This window comes from Mobula birostris, chromosome 25 (genome assembly GCF_030028105.1).
Source record: "Mobula birostris isolate sMobBir1 chromosome 25, sMobBir1.hap1, whole genome shotgun sequence".
Lineage (NCBI taxonomy): Eukaryota > Metazoa > Chordata > Chondrichthyes > Myliobatiformes > Myliobatidae > Mobula > Mobula birostris.
The window spans coordinates 1,974,159-2,001,352 of NC_092394.1; the positions used below are offsets into that span (position 1 = coordinate 1,974,159).

General features: G+C 43.6%; 1 protein-coding gene across 2 annotated transcripts in view; it reads right to left on the reverse strand.

Moving 5' to 3' along the window:
• smg6 (SMG6 nonsense mediated mRNA decay factor) overlaps positions 1-27,194 on the reverse strand; it is a 527,995-nt gene that overhangs the window by 284,393 nt on the left and 216,408 nt on the right. For both annotated transcript variants that reach the window (XM_072243359.1, XM_072243360.1), the window contains one exon: positions 1,097-1,213. In XM_072243359.1, the coding sequence (XP_072099460.1) occupies positions 1,097-1,213 (117 nt within the window). The remainder of the gene's footprint in view (positions 1-1,096; positions 1,214-27,194) is intronic.

Genomic DNA, 27,194 nt, shown 5'->3' on the forward strand with positions numbered 1-27,194 from the left:
AAGAGTGAGTAAGGGATTTGAAAGTTGGAGGGGGATACCCGTTGCCCATCCTCTGGGTCCCCCCCCCCCGTCCCTTGTCTTTCTTCCCGGACCTCCTGTCCCATGATCCTCTCATATCCCTTTTGCCTATCACCTGTCCAGCTCTTGGCTCCATCCCTCCCCCTCTTGTCTTCTCCTATCATTTTGGATCTCCCCCTCCCCCTCCAACTTTCAAATCCCTTACTCACTCTTCCTTCAGTTAGTCCTGACGAGGGGTCTCGGCCTGAAATGTCGACTGCATCTCTTCCTAGAGATGCTGCCTGGCCTGCTGCGTTCACCAGCAACTTTTATGTGTGTAGCCAAAACCTTGGATAGAATGAGATGGAATTGCTCCACAGGAGGGGCAGGATCAGAGCGGAAGATGCACCAGAACTGGGGAAAGCCAGAATAGAGAGATCAAAAGGACTATCTATCATCAGAAGAGCACAGAAAGTGAGCAACACAAAACTGTGGAAAGTAATTTAAATTTATATTTTATGGAATGAGAAGGAGCAATCTATGTTAAGAAGCTCATTTAACTGACAAAATAAGCAGAATTTGTTAAGCACTTATAAAGGGAACATTCTACAGAGTGAAGTGTAAAGAGCTACGACTAGTTCATCAGCTTCCAGAGACACGAGCTGAATGGTCTCAGAGGACTTAGCACACTGTGGGAACACAATCAGGACACATCACAGTGCAGTCCCCGTACCCTGTCAACCTTGACTTTCTACTCTGAACAACTTTGGGTATAAGGTAGAAATATATGCTGACAATATGGTACAATGCACTATCCAGTAACACACTACAGGCAGGGGGTTGGTAGAACATTGAACAGTATACGCCCTTCAGCCCATGATATTTGGTAATACCAATTAGTAATTAAATACCCAACTAAGCTCATTCCTTCTGGCTGCACAACGTACATATCCTTCCATTTTACCAAAGCTACAACGTGAAAGGTTTAGGAAAAATGCAAAACCTCATTACAAAGGTATGATTTTACATACCTATAGATATATAGGATAAATAAATACTGGTGTTTTAATACCTGATATAGACAGGCACCAACACTTACCTTGGGCAGCTTCCTTTAACAGTTTGACGCAACGTTCAACAAGCAAACCAAACATGGCCAGTCCCAGTGTCGTAGCGTGCTCCTGAATGACTGATCGGCAGTTCTCCGAACCAGAATCTAATGCATCACAGGACAGACAACACTTTTATTCATAAGGACTGAGAAAAATTGTCAGCTCTTTCCTCAAAGACTTGGAGAACTTTCAGTTGCACCAGTACAGTTTATTTAAACATTTTTTTTACAGTTATCTGACCACAGGTCGAGCCATGTTAACACAAATTCCTTCACCAATAAACTGCAAGTTGAATTGCATTCAGGACATTAGCCCCCACAAACAACGGGTGAACGCCAAATCCTTCAGAAAACATGACTGAGCTATTTCCAGATCTGATGTAATACTGTACCTGAAATGTTATCCTGATTTTTATAAATGCTCAAAGACCTGGTGCAGACTCCCAGTGATTTTGGTTTTAGCTTGAGAATGTGGATTTCTGCGAACAGATTTTCTAGGTAAGTCATTAGAAATCTGGGACTTCACTGGCTACAGGTAAGAATTAAGGAGGATCCCTTTGGCTGTCAGTAAACAAAACGTATGTGTCAGTGAGCTAACAATGGTGTCTGATTTACCAATAGGAGCAAGCTCTTCGTTAAAGGCAAGAAAATACTAGAATTATAGGAACTCAAAGGAATCAACAATAATTCTATAAATAATAAGTCATTTAAGATAATAAATTGGCAAATGGGTTTTTTATTGTACATTGTAAAACTTGTCTTACATACTGTCGATACAGATCAATTCATTACAATTGTTCGTCCATCTTTCTTTGTGTATAGTTTTCAATTATTTCATTTAGAGATACAGTGCAGAACAGGCCTTTCAGCCCAACGACAGCACCACCGAGAAACCCACTTACTTAACCCTAGCCAGTTAACCTATTAACCAGTTCGTCTTTGGACTGTGGGAGGAAACCAGAGCACGCAGAGGAAACCCATGTGCTCACGGGAGGGACGTACAAACTTCTTACTGGAATTGAATTCTTGATGCTCCAAGCTGTAATACTGTCATGCTAATCGCTACACTACCATGGTGCCCTATTGATGCTATTGTATTTCTTTGTATCTACTGTGAATTCCCGCAAGAAAATGAATCTCAGGATTGTAGATGATGACATATATGTACTTTGATAATAAATTTACTTTGAACTTTAAACGGTGCATTGAGGTAGCGCAAGATAAACAATAAGAATGTAGAATAACATGTTACAGGGAAATGCAGCACACAGAGAGAAAATGAGGTACAAGATAAAGTCGTCTGAGTTTATATTTCAATTCCAATGCTGTCTGTAAGGAGTTTGTACATTAGGCAAACGCGTGGGTTTCTTCCCACATTCCAAAGACATACTGGTTAGTAGATTAATTGGTTTTCTGCGATTAAGCTAGGGTTAAATAGGTGGGTTGCTAGGCAGCGCAGCTTGTGGGGTGGAAGGGCCTTTTCCACGCATGCTGTCTCTCTCAATAAATAAATAAGATTGACCTCAAAGTAGATTGTGAAGTCAAGAATCCATCTTATCAGACCAGTGGACCATTCAAATGTCCTAGAACAGCAGGACAGAAGCTGCCCTTGAACCTCATGATATGTGCTTTTGGACCAGACACACAACACTGCCCAATCTCTAAATGTCCTCCCATATTTCCATGTTGCTTCACCCACCACTACACACCTTGGTGATTAACCTGGACGGTGCTGCTCGCACACAGTTTCACTTCCATCAAATGCAACCTGTTCAACCAAACACTTAAAACAAACCATCGATATCAGTCTGTCCCCTCTCCCTCCCTCACACCCACATCAAGCTTTCTCCTCTCTGTGTCCTCACACCTATGACAGCACTGAATCAAAGTCATTTATTATCAGTGACAGCTTGTGAAATGCATAGTTTTGCAGCACAGTACAATGCAAGACATAAACATTACAATCTGTTACAATAATTAAATAGAGCAAAAGAGGAATAGCAAGGTAGTGTTCGTGCACTTTTGAGAAATCTGGTGATGGAATGTGGGAGGTACCTGGAGGAAACCAACATGGTCATGGGGAAAGATATAAACTCCTTACAGACAGCGGCAGGACTGAACCGTGATTGGTGATCACTGATGCTGCATAGTGTTGTGCTACCAAGCCATACTGCACTAATACCATCACGGCTGAGATGTGATCAATCCATTGCAGACAGAACAATTAATTATAGTACATCCAGTATCAGTTCCCATTTCCGGTAATGTATGTCAGACTTGATCCACTTTGTCTTCGGTAATGTTGCCCAACATTTCTCACTGCTTGACCATTAATATAGCATCAAATCCTTCAAAAAGTAATGAATATGGCCCAGTCCTTCACGGGTAAAGCCCTCCCCACCATTCAGCACACTTACAAGGAGCACTGTTGCAGGAAAGCAACATCTATCATCAAGGACCCCCACCATCCAGGCCATGTTCTCTTCTTGCCACTGCGAGAAGCCAGAGGACCCACACAGCCAGATTCAGGAACAGTTATTACCCCTCAACCATCAGTCCAGAGGGGATAACTTCACTCAACCTCACTTACCCATCCTTGAAATGTTCCCACAAACTATGGATTTACTTTCAAGGACTCTTCATCTCATGTTCTCAATATTTATTGCTTAATTATTATTTTTTTCTTTCTTTGGTATTTGTACAGTTTGCGGTCTTTTGCACATTGGTTGTTAGCCCGACCTGTTGGGTGCGATCTTTCATTGATTCTATTGAGTTTCTTGGATTTACTGTGTATGCCCAGAAGGAAATGAACCTCAGGGTTGTATACGGTGACATATATGTACTTTGCTAATAAATTTATCAACTTTGATCAACTGCTTCCCCGCCAAGCAAGACCTGCCTTCAACAAAGATGTGTTCACCTCCTGCCTACACGTTTAACATCCACTCTCTCACACTGTACATGACACTGTGCCATTTGACACTGATGCAGATTTGGGTAAATCTGGCTGACAAGCAGCCAATATCATTTACTGTGGCCAACCGTAACACGATCGGGAAAGAGTAAAAAAAATAGAAACACCGGAAGTGCAGCAGAGCACAGGTGAGAGGTTACAGAGTGCCGGGGGAAAGATTATTGAAACCAGCTGCACTCTGAGTGGTAGCGGGAACAAATGTTCAAGATTTTAGATTAGTAACAACTGGAAGAAAATAATGCTAGGAGTTATAATTTAGGAACAATCTGGTGAGTAAAGGGCACACTTTTGTCTCCTGTGCCCTAATGGGACATTAATGCTTCACAGCAGCATGTTTGAGAAAGGAACCCAGATCAGTAGCAAAATAAAACTGAAGCAATTCTCCATTATTTAAGAAATAAATTTTATTCATTAAGTCAGTCATAGAACACTACCACACCAGAAACAGGCCCTTCCGCTCATTTAGACCATGCCAAAATATTAATCTGTATACTCCCAATGACCCACACCAGAAACATACCCCTCCCATCCACATAACTATCCAAACTTCTCTTCCCGCATCCACCACTTGTGCAGGCAGCTCATTCCACACGCTCAGCATCCTGAGTGAAGAAGATCTCCCTCGTGTTCCCCTTAGATATTTCACCCTTCAATTTCAGCCCATGACCTATAGTTCTAGTCTCAGCCAACTTTAGTGGAAAAAAGCTTGCATACACTGTCTATACCCCTCAAATTTTTGTATACCTCTATCAAATCTCCCCTCAGTCTCCTACGCTGCAGGGAATGTTCAACCTTTCCCTATAACTCAGGTCCTCAAGTCCTGGCAACATCCTTGCAATTTTTCCCTGCACTCTTTCCATCTTATTCATAAAAATATATGCAAGTACAAAGAAAAGGAAGATGACTCTCTATATTTGTTGTGACATTCAGTGTCACTTGCTGTAGACATTAGAAAGTGTTATCACATTCTGTGTACAAGGTACCATTGCCATTCGTATGCCCCCGGCTGGGACAATACAAACTCTCACTGTCTGAGGAGCTTTTACACGGGACCCAGCCTCTCAGTGTCTACTGGCTAAGGGACCCCAGACTGCAGTTGTTCCACACAAAGTCTATGCAACTAACTTTACTGCATCATACACTATTTCCAAGTTCAAGCTTACTGGCATAGGGATAAATACCCAGGGCAGGGTATAAATTCCATGGAAATGAGCTTTGTGCAACAGCAGCAGCACAGCATATTGCAAACATGACAAACAGCAATTAACATAGATTATACATAACTTACTTGAGGACAAAATTTTCTAAAAATTTAAAAAACATAAAAATATTAGTGCAAGTTGAGAGAGAGAAGTAAGGAATATAGTCCAAGGTAGTGTTAGGGTATTTCAGGTCAGTTCAAGAACTGATGGCAGCAGGGAAGAAGCTGTTTTTAAACCTGGGTTCCAATAATTTGCTCGGGAAAGCTGTCCACAGCATCCACCTTATTTTTTCCCGTATAGTCTGCAGGATGATCCCAGCTGATCACGGCTTGTTAGACATGTGGTCTAAGATGCTTTTTTTTGGAAGAACACAAAGGACAGGTCATGTGGCAATGTCCTGCTGATTGGGATACTGTGTGGCAAGAGGGTCAGGTCCACTCTTCGCAACACCAGGGACACATAGGACCTCAGCCTGTAGTGACACTTGGTACCCACGTTTTGATTCCAACTGCAAGGTGATACAGCCATACACAAAGGTAGTCATTAGGATGAGGGTACTGGTGGATAAGACCATAAGACTTAAGAGCAGAAGTAGGCCATTTGTCCCATCGAGTCTCCTCCACCATTCTATCATGGCTGATGTATTATCTATCTCAACTCTATTCTCCTGCCATCTCCCTGTAACTTGTGATGCCCTTTAACAATGTACATTGCCCATGTTGTCTATGGATGAGTGTATTGTGACCCATTCCATCACGAACTCAAAGCTGAAACAGAAGCTGGCTTGAGTGACTGGCAGGGGGCAGGGTGCAGGACTGGACAATGGGACAAGTACAACAGCACTGGGAACACCTCAAACCTGATAACCAGGTTCTTGGCTCTCGCTTATTCACTCTAATATTTTTCCACATCACGGTCTCTCTGAACCGGGAGAGAGGGGAGATGGGGGGGGGGGGGAGGGAGAGGGGGAGGGAGAGGGGGAGAGAGAGGGGGGGAGAGAGGGGGGGAGAGAGGGGGGGAGAGAGGGGAGGGGAGAGAGGGGAGGGGAGAGAGGGGAGAGAGGGGAAGGGGAGAGAGGGGAGGGGGAGAGAGGGGAGGGGGAGAGAGGGGAGGGGGAGAGAGGGAGGGGGAGGGGGGAGGGGGAGAGGGTAGGGGAGAGGGGGAGGGGAAGGGGAGAGGAGGAGGTGTAGGGGAGGGGGAAAGGGAGGGGGAAAGGGAGGGGGAGGGGAGGGGGAGACAGCAGGAGGGTATGGGAAGGGGAGGGGCAGGGGACAGGGAGGAGGCTAGAGGGCAAAGGGGGAGGGATAGGAGTTGGGGTGCAGGAAGCATGGTGAACTGAGCAATCCAAATGATAGTGAAAGCCCATAGGTTTTTAATAAACAATGTAGTGGGAAATGATTTCCTGATATGGGCAGACGATAATCCGAGAAGGAGACAATTCATTTCAACATGATGAGTGCAAAGAACAAGGATAAGCAATGAAAATCTCCAAACCAGCAGAAAAAACAGCAATCCAGGCAACAATATCTTGAGGGAAGCAGGTAAGGCTGGAATCCAAAGACTGCCATATTCAACAGTTCAAAGTAAATTTATTATCAAAGTACATATACGTCACCATATACAACCCTGAGATTCATTTTCTTGTTAGCATTCACAGTAAGTACAAAGAAACACAACAGAATCCATGAAAAACCACACACAGGACGGACATCAAACTGTGCAAATACAAAAAAAATAAGGGTAATAAACAAATAAGCAATAAGTATCAAGAACATTATCAAGATCAAGAGTCCTTGAAAGTGCATCCATAGATTGTGGGAACAGTTCAATGTTGTGAGTGAAGTTATCCCCTCTGGTTCAGAAGCCTGATGGTTGAGAGGGTAATAACTATTCCTGAACCTGGTAGTGTGGGTCCTAAGACTCTTGTACCCTCGTCCAGATGGCAACAGTGAGAAGAGAGTATGGCCTGGATGGTGACGTCTATGATAATGAATGCAGCTTTCCTGCGACGCAGTCCGTGTAGATGTGTTCAATGGTACTGTGTTTTGTAAAAATTACACAGTAGATAGAACCTACCTGTGAACCCAGAGCTAAGCATTTTATCCACAAAGCAATTTAAACTATGACTGCTCGGACCATGAAAAGTTCAGCCAAGCAAAGGCAGGGCTTGGTAGTGAGTGGGCATGGTCAAGCCAGTTCCAAAAAGCAGCAAAGGTCCAATGATGTTCCTTGTGATGATAAAGGTTAGCAAAAGTTTCAGTCCACAGAAATTCATGGAAACACAGAAGATAGAATGCAGTAGTCACTGATGCAGAAGCTGGAATGGTCACATTGATGCAGGTAGGGTAGTCTAGGATGCAGAAGACAGAAGAACAAACAAATGGCTTCACTGTACCAGTAGGAAGCTCAAACTGCAGGTTCTGCCCAGCATGTACGTACATGTGAGTATGGAGTCAGAAATGATAAAAGGTTGAGGTGAATGAAGAATCGATGCCACCCTGCTAATCAAGGGCAATTATCCAGCAGTGTGGAATTCAGTTTGGCAGTACTTTACAAGTGAACAGCACATTAGGCACACCCTTTATTTATACAGAACTACAGAACCAATGCCTATGCCAATATCAAGAAAGGTCTGCAGCCTAGTCTCACCTTTAGTTCTGGATTTGTAGCCTTGAAGATCACAACCTCAAGCCCACTTCCAGGTAACTTAACGTGAAAGACTTTCTGCTCATACCCAAGTTCCAGGCTCCTACCTATTCTGAGTAAAATTCCCTCGTCTTCCTGCACTGCTCACCCCACAACTTCTACTCAAGCACCGCCCACTGATTTTTGGCTTCTCTGACAAGGGAAGTAAGTCTCTCCTATTTATTCTACCTAAGGCCCTCATAGTTCTAGACACCTTAATTGAGTCTCCTCTTGGCTTTTCATTTTCAAATAAATCAGCCCTATTCTATCAAATCTCTCCTCATGACTAGCTTTTCAGTCATGGTAAATATCCTCATAAACCATCTCCTCTGCATCCTCTCTCATCCAGTCATACCTTTCAAGATTGCTTAATGTTATTTTCTATACACAAACATAAGGAGAACAAAATGATAGTTACTCCGGATCCAATGCAGCACAAAAAAATCAAAAAAGATAAAGAACTCAATAAAACTACTAAAAAAAACACACACAAGAAATATAAATCCATAATTATAGCTTACATACATAAAATTGATTTTATGTCCATAAAATGACACTCGGCTAAACATAGCTGACTGATGGGAAATAGTGGCAGAGTTATGGGTGGAGTCTTATTGCTTAGGAAGAGTAACTGTTTTTGAGTCTGATGGTCTTGGTGTGGATGTTAAGCAGCCTCGTCCATGATAGTAGTGGGACAAACAGTCCATGAGCAGGGTGTGTGGAATCCTTCATGGTTTTATTGGCCCTTTTCTGACACCTTTCTGTATATGCGTCCTTGATGGGGAGTGGGGAGTAGGCAGGTGCCAGTGATACACTGGGCAGCTTTGACTACTCGTTTTAGACCCTTCCTCTCCACCACAGTGTAGTTTCTGTACCAAGCAGTGATGCAGCTTGTTAGAATGCTCTCTATTGCAAATCTGTAGAATAACGTGAGTATGAATGTGCAAAGTCTAGCTCTCTTCAACCTTCTCAGAAAGTAGAGGCATTGGTGAATTTTCCTGACTGTGCAGGATGTGTTCTTGGACCGTGAGAGGTTGTGTGTGATAGACACAGCCAGGAGTTTGAAGCTGCTTGCAGTTTCCACTGCTTTGTCGCCGATGTAAAGTGGGTGTGAGTTCTCTCGAAGTCAATAACCATCTCCCTTGTCCTGTTGGCATTACAGAGGAGGTTACTTGTCTGCCCCTAGACTTTAAGCTCTTCTACCTTCTCTCTGTAGGCCAACTGCTGTGTCATCGACAAACTTGACAATGTGATTATTCAGGTGTTTGACCATAGTCATGTATGAGCAGAGTATACAGCAATGGGCTCAGCACACTGCCCTGGGGGACACCTATACTGAAGATGCTGTGCAACTTGACTATCTGAGGTCTGTTCGTTAGGAAGTCAAATACACAGTTGCACAGTGGTGTATTTAGACTGAGGAGTGGGAGTTTGTTCACCAAGGTCTGTGGACAATAGTGTTGAATGCCAAACTGCAATCCAGACTGGTGTGTCTTTGTTTTCTAGGTGTATCAGGGCCAGTTGAATGACAGATGCTATGGCATCTGAAATAGAGTAGCTGTCAGTAAGCATATTGGTGAATGTCCAATGTGGCAGGAATGAGTTTTGATGTTTCACTGATATGTTCAAAGTACTTTATGATTATTGGTTTCAGTGCAACCGGACAATGGTTGTTTAGTTCTGAAGGTGTTCTTTGCTACCGGGATGATGGTAGCTGATTTGAAGCATGTGGGGCAGCAGCCTGGATGATGTCAGTGTGTCGCAGTGCACACCCCAAGTACTTTGCCTATGCTGGTGTCCAGCCCACCACCTTACAGGAGCTGACCCTCTGCAGAGTGCTTCCTTGTTCCTGGTATGACCAGTGTCTCATCCCGTTTAATTATTACTTCTTGCCAGTTTAAGTGCCATATTTAAAATTTCTGTTGTCTTTAAAGATCCCTGGACAAACGTTTCAAATTCTCTCTGGTCCGTCACACCATTCAATACCTTCCCATTTATTCTGTAATCCCTTCCTTTCAAACGCATTCCAAGTTCGGCTGGCAAGATGTTGGAGTCCATTACTAAGGATCAGGTTTCAGGGTATTTAGAGGCCAAAGTCAGCAAGGCTTCCTTAAGGAGAAATCTTGTCTGACAAACCTGTTGGAACTCTTTGAGGAAATAACAGGCAGGATAGACAAAGGAGAGTCAGTGGATGTTGTTTACTTGGATTTTCAGAAGGGCTTTGACAAGGTGCTGATCATGAGGCTGTTAAACAAGATAAGAGCCCATGGAATTACATGCATCACCATCTGATATGGGGGCTTGGCTACTGCAAGGATCAAAATAAGCTGCAGAAAAGTTTTAAACTTAGCAGCATCATGTGCCTCAACTTCCATTCTATCCAGGATATCTTCAAGGAGTAATGCCTCAAAGGGGTGGTATTCATCATTAGGAATCCCATCACCCAGGACATGCCCTGTCCTTATTGCTGCCATTGGGAAAGAGGTACAGGATCTTGAAGGCACAAACTCAACAATACAGGAACAGCTTCTTCCCCTTTCCCCTGAATGGACATTGAACTCATGAACACTATCTCACCAATATATTTGATTTTATTTTTTGCACAGCTTAATTAATTTAACTATTGTATATTTTTTCACATCTCTTATGAGTGATGTGTATGTGTAACTTTCCCTCAATCTGAGGTCCTTTACCAGAGAACTGGGAGCTTGAGGGTTAGGCACAATATTCCTAGTAGTGTGCTCTTCTGCACTGAGATCTCAGGTGTTGTTCCCGGGATTTCTTGGAGCCTCTTTCCCAGTCCAGGTGTCACAGCTCTAAGTGCTCCTATCACCACTGAGATTACTCTGGCTTTAACCTTTCACATCCTTTCTATCCGCTCTCCACCTTTGCATATTCTTGTCTCCTAGTCTGAGGTTATTGCCATTCGGGATTGCCACATCTATTACTATTGCTTTCTTCTGTTCCTTGTCCAGTACTACTAGGTCTGGTTAGATGGCCAATCCATACTCAGCGTAGATGTTCCTGTACAGCATTCCTGCAACTTGGTTGTGCCATTCAGTGTATGCTGTCCCCGCCTGCATCTTGCACCCTGCTACTATATGCTAGATGGTTTCAATGGATTCCTTGCACAGCCTTGCATCTTGTGTCCTGTCTGGTGTGATAGAGCCCTGCTTCTACTGCTCATGTGCAGCCATGAGCAGCGACTCTGTGCTGCTATTTCCAGCCGCTGGTAAGACTTCCCTCTGAGATATACACACACACTCTTACTGTAACTCAGTTTTGCCCTCTCTATTATTATGTGTTGCCTTATACTGCTGCTGGAAAAACAACAAATTTCATGACACAGGCCGACAATATTAAACCTGATCCTGATTCTAATTCTGACATACTAGCGTGGATAGAAGATTGGCTGACCGACAAGAGGCAAAGAGTGGGAATCAAGGGGGGGGGGGGGGTCTTTTTTTTAACTATCCTGATTGGCTGCCAGTGATTAGTGATGTTCCAGATGGGTCGGTACTGGGACCACTTTGTTTCACGTTATATGTCAATTATTTGGATTGACATATCATTGGATGTGTCCAGGTTTCCAGACGATACAAAGATAAATGGAAGGGCACTTCGTGTTGAAGAGGCGGGGAGTCTGCAGAAGGACTTGGGCACATTAGGAGAACAGGCATAGAAGTGGCAGATGGAAATCAGTGTAGGAAGTGTCTGGTAGTGCACTTTGGTAGAAGGAATAAAGGCTTAGAATATTTTATAAATGGGGAGAAAATTCAAAAAGAATCTGAGATGCAAAGAGACTTGGAAGTCCTTGTCCAGAATGCAGCTTGAGTCGTCGGTAAAGAAGGCAAATGCAATATGAGCATTCATTTTGAGAGGACTAGAATATAAAAGCCAGGATGTAATGCTGAGGCTTTATAAGGCAATGGTCAAAATGCATTTGGAGCACTGTGAGCAGTTTTGAGCCCCTTATCTAAGAAAAGACATGCTGGCATTGGAGAGGATCAGGAGGTTCACAAGAAGTATTCTGAGAATGAAAGGGTTAATGTATGTGAAGTGTTTGATGACTTCGGGTCTGTACTCACTGGAGTTCGGGAGAATGGGGTGGGGGGGAGGGGTGGATCTCATTAAAGCCTATCGAGTATTGAAAGGCTCATACAGAGTGGATGTGGAGAGGATGTTTCCTATAGTAGCGGAATCCAGGACCAGACAGCACAGCCTCAAAGTAGAGGAACATCCATTTAGAACAGAGGAGGAATTTCTTCAGCTAGAGAATAGTGAATCTGTGGAATTTACTACCACAGGCAGCTGTGGGTGTCACATCATTGGGTATATTTAAGGCAATGGTTGATAGATTCTTGATTAGTCAGGGCATGAAGGGATATGAGGAGAAGGCGGCAGACTGGGGCTGAGAGGAAAAATGGATCAGCCAGGATGAAATAGTGGAGCAGACCTGTTGGACCAAATGGCCTAATTCCACTGCTATATTAAAAATATAGTACTTCACACATCTCTGGATTAAATTCCATTTGGTATGCTTCTGTCCAACTGGTCAGATAATCTGTGACATTTTCAATTCCTAAACTGGTCTCCTCAATTAGTTTGTTTAGACTACCACTGGCAAACTACTTTCGTCTGCATCTCTGCACTAAAGTGCAAGCAGAGACTACCTCAAGCTTGTGGTAGATGCTGGCAAGATGGTGTTTTATTCCTTTGGTGCAGCAGAGATTACAATGCAGATCTCTGCGCTGAAAGATCACTGCACTGCCCAGTCCCCAGGAGAAACATTCCCAAAACTTGTAGATACAGTACTTAAAGTATGCAACCACTTCTGATATTAAAGGGATTAGCAAATTGAAAGGAGGGCAAAGAAAATCACCATCTCATCCCAGGCTTATTTGTGGATATAACATAAGACATTAGAATTACAATCACTGACATATGTCGAGAAATTTGTTGTTTTGTGGCAGAAGCGCAATGCAATACACAATAATAAAAAACTATAAATTACAATAAGAAATATATTTTAAAGAATTAAATTAGACAAGTGCTGCAAAAAGGGAGCAAAAAAAAGTGACGTAGTGTACATAGGTTCATTGTCCATTCAGAAATCTGATGGTGGAGGGGAAAAAGCTGTTTCTGAAATGTTGAGAATGTGTCTTCAGGCTTCTGTACCATCTCTTTGATGGTAGCATGAGAAAGGGGGCATGTCCTAAGTCAGGGGTCCCCAACCTTATTTGCACCGCAGACCGGTTTAATATTGACATGGTAAAAAATGAAACTGACTGGTAAAATTAACTACCCACTCTCTTTTGGAATTGGTAATATATATATTTAGTTCCAAAACAGGTCTCACGGTGCGCAAAATCAGACAGGAGTCCGCTGAAAGGACACTCCCAATTGACTTATGGAGAGCGGGAAGGAAGTGGCTGCAGCATGAAGGGAAGCAAAAGGGAATCTCTACCTCACAGCTCTACTGACCCAGGGCCAGTCCTTCTATATAGTCCATGGAGCTTCCACAGCAGCCATGTGTAATTCCCCCTCACATACCAGATATGTGTGGATTGCTGGGTTAATTGACCCACACACTGGGGGCAATTTACAGTGGCCAATGGTCTTGGGTGAGATGATAGGAACGAAAGATAGGTGCTCAGGCACAGACTTGAAGGGATATTAACCAATGATACAAGCCTGAAGCTCCATGCCATTCAGGATCAGGGATTAATTACTTAATAAATTAATAATTATAGGTTATCCCGGTTGCCACCCATATTAATTCTACTTCCCATTCCCGTTCAGACGTGTTGGCCCATGATCTCCTTTACTGCTATAATAGGGCACTCTCAGGTTGGAAGAGCAACACCTCATATTCCTGTTGGGTAGCTTCCAACCTGATGGCATGAACATGGAAAACTCTAACTTCTGGTAATTTCTTCTTCTCCTTTTCTCTCTTTTTTTTATTCTCCATTCTGGTTCTCTCTTATCCCTTCTCTCCCCTCCCCTGCCCATCACTTCCTCTGGCGCACCTCCTCCTTCCCTTTCCCATGCCCACTCTCATCACCTATCACCGATTCCTTCTTCCTTGGCTCTTTACCTTTTCCACCTATCAATTCCCAGCTCCCACTTCATTTCCTCCCCCAACCACCCACCCTTCCCCTCACCTGGTCTTATCTATCACCTGCCAGCTTGTATTCCTCCACCTTCTTATTCTGGTTTCTTCCTCCTTCTTTTCCAGTTGTGAAGAAGGGCCTTGGCCCAAAACAGCGACTGTTTATTCCTCCCTACAGATGCTGCCTGACCTGCTGAGTTCCTCCAGCATTCCCAGTACCTGCAGAACCTTTTGTGCTTTTGGTCAATAACCTAATGCCCATTTTTCTGTCTGGGTGTGAAGACTACTGAAGAAATGCCAGATTATGGGAAGCTCCACAGAAAACCATGTCCAAAGTGAAGTGCAAGCCAAGGCCAGTAAGAGGCAGAAGCAGGCAAGGAAGGAGAGTTATGCTGCCAACATTTACAAAACAAACATTATGGGGATTATATATAGGCCTCCAAATAGTAGCCAAGATGTTGCAAAGGGAGCTGGAAAGGGCATGTAATAAGAGTAATGTCACAATTGAAATGGGGGGCTTCAATATGCAAGGGGAGTGGGAAAATCAGGTTGGTGTCGAGAGGGAAATTATTGAATGCCTATGAAATGGCTTTTTAAAGCAGCTTGCGCTCGAGCCTACTGGGGGAAAGGCTATCTTAGACTGGGTGCTGAGTAATAATCTAGATTTTATTAGGGAGCTTAAGGTAAAGGAACCCATAGGAAGCAATGATCATAATATGATTGAATTCACGCTGCAATTTGAGAGGAAAGTATAATTCACATGTATCCGTATCATAATGAATAAAGGGAATTACAGAGGCATGAGAGTGGAGCTTGCCCAGGTGGATTGGAGGGGTATACTAGCTGGATGATGGCAGAACAGAGGCAGCTGAGAATAGCTCACAAGGCACAGGATATGTATGTCCCACAGAAGAAGTTCTCAAATGGCTGGGGCAGGCAACCATGGCTGACAAGGAAAGATAAGGACTGCATAAAAGCCAAGGAAAGGGAATATAAGGTGGCAAAAGTGAGTGAGAGGTTGGATGTTTGGAAAGTTTTAAAAATCTAACAAAAGGCAACTAAAAAAAGCCATAAGGGAAAAGATGAAATATGTGGGCAAACTAGCCGATGATACTAAAAGTTTCTTCAGTTATATAGAGAGTAAAAGGGAGGTGAGACATTGGAGAGGGGAGAGTGGGGGAGGGGAAGTGGGTACAAAGGACTTAGACAAATTGGAAGAATGGCAAAAAATTGGCAGATGGAATACAGTGTTGGGAAATGTATGATAATGCATTTTGGTAAAAGGAACAAAAGTAGACTATTATCTAAATGGGGATAAAATTCAAACATCCAAGGTGCAAAGGGACTTAGCCTTTGTGTAAAACTCGCAGAAGGTTAATTTACAGGTTGGGTCTATGGGAAAGAAAGCAAAAGCAATGTTGGCATTTATTTTAAGGGGAATAGAACATAAAAACGAAGAGATAGTACTGAGCCTTTATAAGACACCAGTCAGGGTGAACTTGAAGTATCATCAACAGTTTTGGGCCCCATATCTCAAAAAGGGTGTGTTGTCATTGGAGAGAGTCCAGAGGAGGTTCACGAGGATGATTCTGAGAATGAAGGGGTTAACATATGGAAAGTGTTTGGCAGTTTTGGGCCTGCACTCACTGGAATTTAGAAGAATGCGGGGTGGGGTGGGGGAACTACATTGAAATCTACTGAATGCTGAAAGGACTAGATAAAGTGGATGTTGAGAGGATGTTTCTTATGGTGGGGTGTCCAGAACCAGAGGGCACAACCTCAGAATTGAGGGGCATCCCTTTGGAACAGAGGTAAGGAGGAATTTTTTTGGCAAGAGAGTAGTGAATCTGTGAAATGCTCTGCCACAGACAGCTGTGGAGGCCAAGACCGTGGGTATATTTAGAGCAAAAAAAGAGTGTTTCCTGATTGCTCAAATCATCAAAGGTTATGGTGAGAAGGCAGGTGTATGGGGTTGAGTGGGATCCAGGATCAGCCATAATGGAATGGCAGAGCAGACTTGATGGGCTGAATGGCCTGATTCTCCTCCTATGTCTTACGAAGCAGATTCACCCTGACACCAGGTTCTCCTCTAAGGCTATGAGCATTATGAACCCATTTGTGAACAATATTTTCGCGCACATCGAGGATGAGGCTTCTCGCTTGGCCCATTAAAACATGATTCAAGATTCTTTAATATAATTTCCAGTACATAAGTATAAAGGAGAATGAAATAATTGTTTCTCCAGATCCGATGCAAAACAAAATAAAACAAATAATATAAATAACACAATATATAGGCATCCGTTAGTCTCGTGAGACCATGGATTTGCACCTTGGAAGGTTTCCAGGGCGCAGGCCTGGGCAAGGTTGTACGGAAGACCAGCAGTTGCCCAAGCTGCAAGTCTCCCCTCTCCACGACACCGATGTTGTCCAAGGGAAGGGCATTAGGACCCATACAGTGTCGTCGCAGAGCAATGTGTGGTTAAGTGCCTTGTTCAAGGACACAACATGCTGCCTCAGCTGAGGCTCGAACTAGCGACCTTCAAATCACTAGACGAACGCCTTAACCACTTGACCACGTGCCAACACCATTAACACAATAATTATAATAATATTAGTAGGTTTTATATAAACACATCAGATAGCTTATGTGCTGTACGTAGATAGATTGCATGCCCATAAAGTGACGCTAGGCACAGAAGTGTCTGTACATAAGGATGGAGATGTCGATCAGCCTTACTGTTTAGGGAAAGTAAACATTTTTGTGTTTGGTGGCCCTGGTGTGGATGCTATGTAGCCTCCTTGCTGATGGGAGTGGGACAAACAGTCCACGAGCAGAGTGGATGGGATCATTTATGATGTTACCAGCCCTTTTCCAGCAGCTTTCTGTATACAAGTCCTCGATGGTGTCAGTGATGCGTTGGGCCGTTTTCACTACCTGTCCATTGCAGTGTAGTTACGACAGTACTGTACCTGATACTTGAAGATGCAATAGCAACTACAGGAAGAGACTGCACACTGCATCACCAAACGCATAGCAAAGCTGGAATTGCTACCTAGGCATGGGAGCATTCTTCACCCTCATACAAGCAAAGAATCAGTAAGCCTCTGCACACAACACAGACACTGCATTTAAGGTTCCTTAAAAGCCTCACAAAAAAGCACATGTTTCTTTAACCTTTCACACAAGATGAAAAACTATCTTTAAACAACACAATGCGTGTATGAGGTTAGCAGACAAGTGGTCAAATCGAAGATGAATAAAGTGATTGTGCATTCTAACAGACTAGACAGTGCCTCTTTAGGAGTGAGACGTACAGTTGGGAAATCATGAAACAGAATTCAGCAGGCTGACTGGAGGGTCAGGAAACAAAGGCAGAGAGGGCCAACACATGGCAGGATGTTGTGCCTTTCTAATTAGCTCTGTATCATTCACCAGTGTGTCTCCTCACACAATAAACTAATAACACTATTCAATTGTTCTTCAGTTGGCAGCTTCCACTTCCGTCGTCGGGGCATTCTTCAGCCACTGGCTCGATTAGAAAACTGTACATCAGACATTCAGGCAGCAAAGACTGGCAAAACCATTTCTGAAACAGCTACCCCTCCCCAGAAAGCAGGCAACAATTGTTAGGAATGTAATCCTGGCAGGCAGCATGTTGAATCTGACAGTTCACACAGAGTTTGTGCTTTCTCCCCTCTTTTGTACAGCTGACTTCGAACAGCAATTATGTCCAGGTTAAGTGAATGCTCTTGGGGAAAACAAACGTACCACTGAAATGTTAAGTGGGTGTTGACTGCAGTGTTGTTGTGTGGTCCACAGTTTGATCAGGACTGCCACAGGCACATTCAAGCTCACCACTTGTGCATCCAGTGACCACAGTGCCTATGCCCTGTTCAAATGAAAGCAGTATGTTACAGAACCTAACCCGGGAACAAGATATTTTAGATTTGGCCCTGTGTGATGAGGTAGAATTAATAGAAGATGTGGTTAACGATCCCCTGAGTAGTGATCACAACATAGAACAGGACAGCACAGGAACTGGCCCTTCAGCCCACAGTATTGTGCCAAACCAAATCAATGGCCAACTAAACTAATCCCTTCTGTCCACACAATATCCATATCCTTCCATCTTCCTCACATTCATGTGCCTATCTAAGCAACTCTTAAAACTCCCAAATGTATCTGAGTCTACCACCACCCCAGGTAGCACATTCTAGGCACTCACTGTGTAAAAAAACATCCCCCTTGCATCTCCTTTGAAATTACTCCCTCTCACCTTAAATGCATGCCCTCTGGCATTAGACATTTCAATCTTGGGAAAAAGATACTCTGTCTACTCTATCTATGCCTCTCATAACCTTATAAACCTCTATTAGATCTCCCTTCAGCCCCCACTGCTCCAGAGAAAGCAACCCAAATTTGCCCAACCTCTCATTATAGCACATATCCTCTAATGCAAGCAACATCCCAGTGAACCTCCAAAGCCTCGATATGACAGAATTCCAAATACAGTTTGAGGACAAAAACCCCAGGGTCTATAACCAATGTCCACGACTGAATCAGAATCTGGTTTAATATCACTGGCTGTTTTGCAGCATTTTGAAATGTCTAATACCAGAGGGCATGCACTTAAGGTGAGAGGGGGTAATTTCAAAGGAGATGTGAGGGGCACATTTCTTTAACACAGCGGTGGGTGCCTGGAATGTGCAGCCTAGAATAGTGTAGAAGCAGATACATTAGGGGCTTATAGACAGGCACACGAATATAAGGAAAATGGCAGATATGGATATTGTGCAGGCAGAAGAGATCAGTTAGCCATTTGATTACTGACTTAACTTACACAACACACATAAAAGTTGCTGGTGAACGCAGCAGGCCAGGCAGCATCTCCAGGAAGAGGTACAGTCGACGTTTCGGGCCAAGACCCTTCTGAAGATGCTGCCTGGCCTGCTGTGTTCACCAGCAACTTTTATGTGTGTTGCTTGAAATTCCAGCATCTGCAGATTTCCTCGTGTTTGCGTGATTACTAACTTAATTGGTTTGGAACAACATTGTTCCTGTGTTGCACTGTTCTATGTTCTAGATTCAGTAGAGTGCAATAAATAAAAATACAAGAATTATAATATAGGTTCCAAGGTTGTCAAGCCAAGGAGTGGTAGTGGGGACAAGGTCCCACTACTAAAAAGTGCTCCTCATGGCATGCGCCTCAAGTAGCCTCTGACAACCAAGTCCAACTCCTGGCCTTCTCATGTGGTTTAGCCTCTAAGCCCGGCGGAACTGTTTCTACTGACAGGAGCAGAGGCGAAGGCAGGTCCTGGCACCTTAAAACCAGTGCTTCAGGTACATGGAGCTTGTCAGCCTGGGAAGGCAGTCCATCTAAGGGAGGGAAAACTCTGATTTCAAACCTCCGCTGCCTTGCGGCCATACCCACTCACGGGAAAGACTTCGGGAGTAAACCCTGAGGACAAATCCGGAGCTGGAGTCCCTAAGGCAGTCCGACGTTGCCTTCAACCTCGTTCTGGCAACTCCTGCAATGACACTGGTGCCAAGCTGTATTGGCCCTTGCCCTTCCCTTCCTTCCCTTAGACAACATCGGTGGCGTGGAGAGGGGAGACTTGCTGCATGGGCAACTGCCGATCTTCCATACAACCTTGCCCAGGCCTGCGCCCTGGAAAGGACACTCAGACTTTCCAGGCGCAGATCCACAGTCTCACGAGACTAACGGATGCCACTATATATATATATATATATATATACACACACACACACACACACTTACTCATTGCGGCCAAAAAGTTCTATTCAAAAGGTTCAAAGGAACATCTAAACAAGCCTGATGCATTTTGGAAACAAGTCCTGTGGACTGATGGTTAAAATAGAACTTTTTGGCTGCAATGAGCAAAGGTATGTCTGGAGAAAAAAGGGTGCAGAAATTCATGAAAAGAACCCCTCTCCAACTGTTAAGCGCGGGGGTGGATCAATCATGCTTTGGGCTTGTGTTGCAGCCAGTGACACAGGGAACATTAACTGGTAGAGGGAAGAATGAATTCAATTAAATACCAGCAAATTCTGGAAGCAAACATCACACCATCTGTAAAAAAAAAGCTGTAGATGAAAAGAGGATGGCTTCTACAACAGGATAATGATCCTAAACACACCTCAAAATCCACAATGGACTACCTCAAGAGGCGCAAGCTGAAGCTTTTGCCATGGCCCTCACAGTCACCTGACCTAAACATTATTGAGAAACTGTGGATAGACCTCAAAAGAACAGTGCATGCAAGACGGCCCAAGAATCTCCCAGAACTACAAGCCTTTTACCAGGAAGAATGGGCGAAAATCCCCCAAACAAGAATTGAAAGACTCTTAGCTGGCTACAAAAAGCGTTTACAAGCTATGATACTTGCCAAAGGGGGTGTTACTAAGTACTGCCATGCAGAGTACCCAAACTTTTCTTCGGGCCACAAAATACTCTGCAGATGCTGGGGTCAAAGCAACACTCACAACACACTGGAGGAACTCAGCAGGTCAGGCGACATCCGTGGAAAAGATCGGTCGAGGTTTCGGGCCGGAACCCTTCGTCAGGACTGAAGAGGGAAGGGGCAGAGGCCCTATAAGGAAGGTGGGGGGAGGGTGGGAAGGAGAAAGGTGGTAGGTTCCAGGTGAAAAACCAGTAAGGGGAAAGAGAAAGGGGTGGGGGAGGGGAAGCAGGGAGGTGCAGGGAGGTTCTTCACCTTTCCTGCCTATCACCTCCCTGCCTCCCCTCCCCCACCCCTTTATCTTTCCCCTTACTGGTTTTTCACCTGGAACCTACCAGCCTTCTCCTTCTCACCCTCCCCCACCTTCTTTATAGGGCCTCTGCCCCTTCCCTCTTCAGTCCTGACGAAGGGTTCCGACTCGAAACGTCGACCGATCTTTTCCACCGATGATGCCCGACCTGCTGAGTCCCTCCAGCGTGTTGTGAGTGTTGCTTTTCTTCGGGCCCTTTTCCTTTTTGTTATTTTGAAACTGTAAAAGATGAAAATAAAGAAGTTTTCTTGCTTAAAATATTAAAGAAATGTGTCATCTTCAACTTTATGCCTTTTGGAAATCCGTTCATCTTTTACTCGCTTAGCTATTCACCATAACAGAAATTTTGACCAGGGGTGCCCAAACTTTTGCATGCCACTGTAAATATGAAATAAGTTGTGCAAAAATAGTGAGCTAGGGTTTATGAATTGGCTCATTGTTAATTCAGAAATCTGATGGCAGAGGGGAAAAAGCTGTTCCTAAAACGTTGTGCGTACCTTCAGGCTACTGTACCTCCTTCTCTGATGCTAGTAATAAGAGGGCATGTCCTGGGTGACGGGGACCTTAATGACAGACACCGCCTTTTCGAGGCATCACCTTTTAAAGATGTCCTCACAGCTGGGGTGGCTAGTGCCTTTGATGGAACTAGCTGATTTTGTAACTCTGCAGCCTTTTCTGATCCCATAATCCCTCTATACCAGACTGTGATGCAACCAGCTAACTTGATACTCTCGAACAGTGATCTAGTAAAAATGAAACAATATTTCTCCTTCAAGTGAGGAACTATGAAGAATTTGAAGGTATCGACAATCTTCTTGAATGCTACAATGAAGAAGAAAATTTGGAGGATGCAATCGTTGAAAACATTGTATGAAGGTAGCCGTTATCTGCTCTAGATTGTCAACTATAATGAAGGTGGAGTTACCAGGAGTGGACTGGGTAAATTGACTTATACAGATATATTAAAAGATAAAGGATAGCTGGGTAGGTGTGGGATCTCTCAGGAGCAAGTATGGGGAAATGAATTACAGGAAACAAGGACATTGTTGATTCTTTGCATCAGCCTTTACGATGGAAAGATGGATTGGTTTCAAACAGTACAGAAGAACTAGTAAAAATCACTATGATGAAGGGCAAGGTACTGGAAAGACTATTGGATCTAAAAGCAGATGAGTTGCCAGAAGCAGAGAGCCCACAGAACCTCTTGCTTAGTATGGACATGTGGGGCTGAAGGGGCCTGTTCTGTGCTCTATCCTCTATCACTTGGTGAGGCTGGGACCTTTTTAACCCAAGGCAGAGGCTGAGGGGTGGCACTCTAAAACCACAAGGTGAATGGTGGCAATCTTTTTCCCCAGAGTTGAGGAGTCTAAAACAAGGCATGCGTTTAAGGTGAGAAGGGAAAGATATAAAAGGGACCTGAGGGGCAACTTTAACATTTAAGATTGTTCAATGTCATTTCCTGTACAACGATACATAGGAGAAGAAAATAATTGTGACTCCAGATCCAATGCAGCACAAAAAATAATAAGATAAGGAACACAATAATAATTTTTTTAAAACACAATAAATATAAATACGTTAGATAGCTTACATAGATAGCTTGACAGTATGTCCATAAAGTAATGGTAGGCACAGGACTGTCTGTGCATAATGTGACTGACAGGGACAGGGAATGATAAGGTAGTGGTGGTTGGGGGAGTAGAGGGGTTGATTAGTGGGGGGAGGTGTTGATCAGTAAGTATGTACACAGATAGCGATGGGTAATTGGAAAGAGCTGTCAGAGGAAGTAGTAGAGGCAGGTACAATTACAATGTTTAAAAGATATTTTGACAGGTCCATGGACAGGAAAGATTTAGAAGTAAATGAGCCAAAGGCATGCAGATTGGAGCAGCTCAGGTAGACAACTTGGCCGGCATGGACAAATTGGGCTTGACGCCCATTTCTGCGCTGTGTAACAGTGACTCGGTATTAATGAACAGAAGGAACAGAGTGTAAGGTATCAAATGAGGCACAAGGGACTGCGGAGGCTGGAATATAGAGCAAAAGAACTAGTGAAGGAACTCAGTGACCCAGCATTGTCTGTGAGGAGCAAGGAATTTGTCAACAGTTTTTAAAATTAGAGATACAGTGCAAAACGGGCCCTTCCAGCCCACCAAACTGTGATGACCAGCAACTCACATATTTAACCCGAGCATAATCACAGCACAATTTACAATTAACCTGCTAATTGCTGCATCTTTAGATTGTGCAAGGAAGTCAGAGCACCTGGAAGAAACCCACGTGCTCACAGGAAGGAATGCACAAACTTGTTTACAGAGGACGCCAGAATTGACGTCTGAATGCCGAGGCACCAGGGCTGTAATAGTGTTGCATTAACTTCTACTCTACCTTGGCACCCCATATACCCAATGACATGGCCTCTATAGCTGTCTGTGCCAATGACTTCCACAGATTCATCATCCCTCTGGTTAAAGAAATTCCTCCTCATCTCTGTTCTAAATGACACAGGGTCTCAAACCAAAACATTGACAATTTCTCTGCCCACAGACACTGCCAAGCCTACCAAGCTCCAAAGAGCACTATATGAGATCATTCTTACCCTCGGCCATTAGGCTCTATAATGAGTCACTTATAGCTAAGGAAGTGATGACCCCCTCCTGCTAAACTGTTTGGGATAACATTTTTTATTCTTTATTACTTTCCCTTCTAATATTTGTATATCTGTGCACTTGTAGTGTTACTGTGACACTGTAATTTCCATGGATCTATAAAGTATATATCTATCGATCTCCCCAGTTAGTTTATTGATGCATTAAGGTTTGCTGATATGAAATTCGGTGGGATGGCACGTTGCAACAGTGCAGCAGGATACAGGTAAGTTGTGTGAGTGGGTAAAAATGGAGTATGTGTGCGATTATGCACTTTGGTACGATGAATCAAAAAGCAGATTATCTGAATGGAGGGAGACTGCAGGTGTATAGAGGGATCTCGCTGTGCAGGAATCACACAGAGTTAGCCAGGAGAATGTAGCAGAGTAGCCAGGAAGGCAAAGGGCACTCTGTCCTTTAGGAGAGTTACAATTCAGAAAGAGAGGCATGTTGTTCCAGTTTTTCAGTGACAAGGAGGTCAAACCTTGAGTATTGTGCAAAATGTCTGACTCCTCTCTCACTGCCATGGGAAGCTGTCCAAAAGAAATTCATGGCTAATCTTTGTGATAGCATTGCTGTACTGCTTACAAGGAACAAAAAGAGATCCGTCTGTGTTCTTTGGAGTTACAAAAGTAGTTAGAGAGAAGGTGAAATCTTAGAATTTACTGAAGGTTTAGGAAACAAAGGTCAGACAAGGCTCTTAAAAGTTGTAAAGGAGGCAGGAAGGAGCTTAAGGGGGGACTTAGGAGAACTAGACAAGGCCAACAGAATGCCTTGGTGAGCAGGTTTAAGGAAAAGCTCAAGGTGTTCTATACATACATAAAGAAAAGGAAGATAACGAGAGTAATGATTGGAATCAGTATCAGGTTTAATATCGCAGGCACGTGATGTGAAATTTGTTAACTTAGCAGCAACAGTTCAATGCAATACATAACATAGGATAATAATAAATAAATAAATAAATTGCAGTATACATATATTGAATAGATTTTAAAAGGTGCAAAAAAAATACTGTATATTTTTTTAAAAAGTGAGGTAGTATCCAAGGATTCAATGTCCATTTAGGAATCTGATGGCAGAGGGGAAGAAGCTGTTCCTGAATCGCTGAGTGTGTGCCTTCAGGCTTCTGTACCTCTTACCTGACTGTAACAGTGAGAAAAGGGCATGTCCTGGGTGCTGGAGGTCCTTAACAATGGGCACTGCCTTTCTGAGACACCACTCCCTGAAGATGTCCTGGATACTTTGTAGGCTAGTACCCAAGATGGAGCTAACTAGATTTACAACCTTCTGCAGCTTCTTTCAGTCCTGTGCAGTAGCCCCTCCATACCAGACAGTGACGCAGCCTGTCAGAATGCTCCCCACAGTACAACTATAGAAGTTTTTCAGTGTATTTGTTGATATGCCAAATCTCTTCAAACTCCTAATGAAGTATAGCCGCTGTCTTGCCTTCTTTATAACTACATCGATATGTTGGGACCAGGTTAGATCCTCAGAGATCTTGACACCCAGGAACTTGAAACTGCTCACTCTCTCCACTTCTGATCCCTCTGTGAGGATTGGTATGTGTTCCTTCATCTTACCCTTCCTGAAGTCCACAATCAGGGGTAAAAGAGGAATGATATGCCTGGAGTAAGAGGAGTTGGGGAAGTCTTTACTGGATACTTTACTTCAGTATTCAATGGTGAGAAACACCTTGACAAACATGAGGTCAGTGCTGAACAAGCTAATGTGCTGGAACATGTCACAGTTAAGAAAGCGGGTGTGCTGGAATCTTTGAAAAACATTAGACTGGATAAATCCCTGGGGCTGGACGGGATAGACCCCAGGTTACTACAGGCTTGCAAGGGAAAATAGTGCCGCTTTTTGGAGATGATCATTGCACCTTCACTGGCAACAGGAGTAGTAACAGAAGACTGGAGAGTGGCTAATGTTATTTCTTTGTTCAAGAAACGTAACAGGCATAATCCTGGGATTTATAGACCAGTGGCAGTGTTGGGAAAACTAATGGAGAGGATTCTTAGGTCCAAGATTTATGAGCATTTGGCAAAACATAGTCTGATTAAAAGAGGGATAAGTCATGTCTCATGAGCCTGATTGAATTCTTTGACAGTGTAACAGAGCACATACTGTAGATTAAGCTAGAACACTGGATGCAGTGTATATAGATTTTAATAAGGCATTCAACAAGGTTTGCTTATGGTAGGCCTATTCAGAAAGTCTGGAGACATGGAATCCAGGGAAACTTGGATTCAGAATTGGCTTGCCTATAGAAGGCAGAGGTGGTTGTAGATGGAGTGTATTCTACCTGGAGGTTGGTGACCAGTAGTATTCTGCAGGCATCTGTTCTGCTCTTTGTGATTTTACTAAATGTCTTACATAAGGAAGTGGAAAGGTGAATTAGTAAGTTTGCAGAGGACATGAAGCTTGGTAGAATTTCGGAGAGTGTAGAGAGTTGACATAGGTTATAACAGGACATTGACAAGATGCAGAGCTGGGCTGAGAAGTGGCAGATGGGAGTTCAATTCTGGAAAATGTGAAGCGATTCACTTTGGAAGGTTAAATTTGAAGGCAGAATGCAGGATTAATGACAGGATTTTTAGCAGTGTGGAGAAACAGAGGGACTTGGGGTCCACATCCATAGATCTCTCAAAGTCGCTATGCAAGTTGATAGGGTTGTTACAAAGGTGTATAGATAGGTACTTTATTGACCCCAAAGGAAATTAGTGTCACAATAGCATCACAATTACAAAGATATAAATATTAGGAGAGAAGCAGGGGGTCATCGCTTTCCCAGCTAAAGGTTCACTCATTATAGAGCCTAATAGCCAAGGGTAAGAATGACCTCATATCATGCTCTTTGGAGCAGCACAGTTGTCTTAGTCTATTTCTAAAAGTGCTCCTCTGTTCAGCCAAAGTGGCATGCAGAGGTTGAGAAACAATGTTCAAAACTGCCAGGATTTTCTATAGGGTCCTTTGTTCCACTACAACCTCCAGCGTGTCCATTTTGACTCCTATAATAAAGCAGGCCTTTCTTGTCAGTTTATTGAGCCTGTTGGCATCACCCGTATTGATGCCATTGCCCCAGCACACCACCGCATAGAAACTGTACTGGCACCAGACTGATAGAACTTAAGAAGGAGAGGCCTGCAGACTGATGTATTGGCCTTCATTAGTTAGAGGACTGAGCTTCATAAAATCCTGGTTAGACCACACTTGGGAAGCATTATGTTCTGTTCTAGCAACACACATAAGAATCACTGGTGAATGCAGCAGGCCAGGCAGCATCTATAGGAAGGGGTGCAGTCGACGTTTCAGACCGAGACCCTTCATCAGAACTAACTGATAGTAAGAGATTACTATCTCTTGTTGCTTGAAATTCCAGCATCTGCAGATTTCCTCGTGTTTATGTTCTGTCCTAGTCGCCTCATTTTAGGAAAGATGTGGAAGCTTCAGAGAGGGTTCAGAGGAAATTAACCAGGATGCCAGCATGATGCCTGGATTAGACAGCATGTCATTGGATAGGTTAAGCAAGCTAGGGTTTTGCTCTTTGGAGCAAAGGAGGAGGAGAGGTGACTTGATAATGCTGTATAAAATGATGTTCAAGACAAGTTTGTTATCTGACTGTACAGATATACTGTACAACCATACAAAACAATGTTTCTCTGGACCACA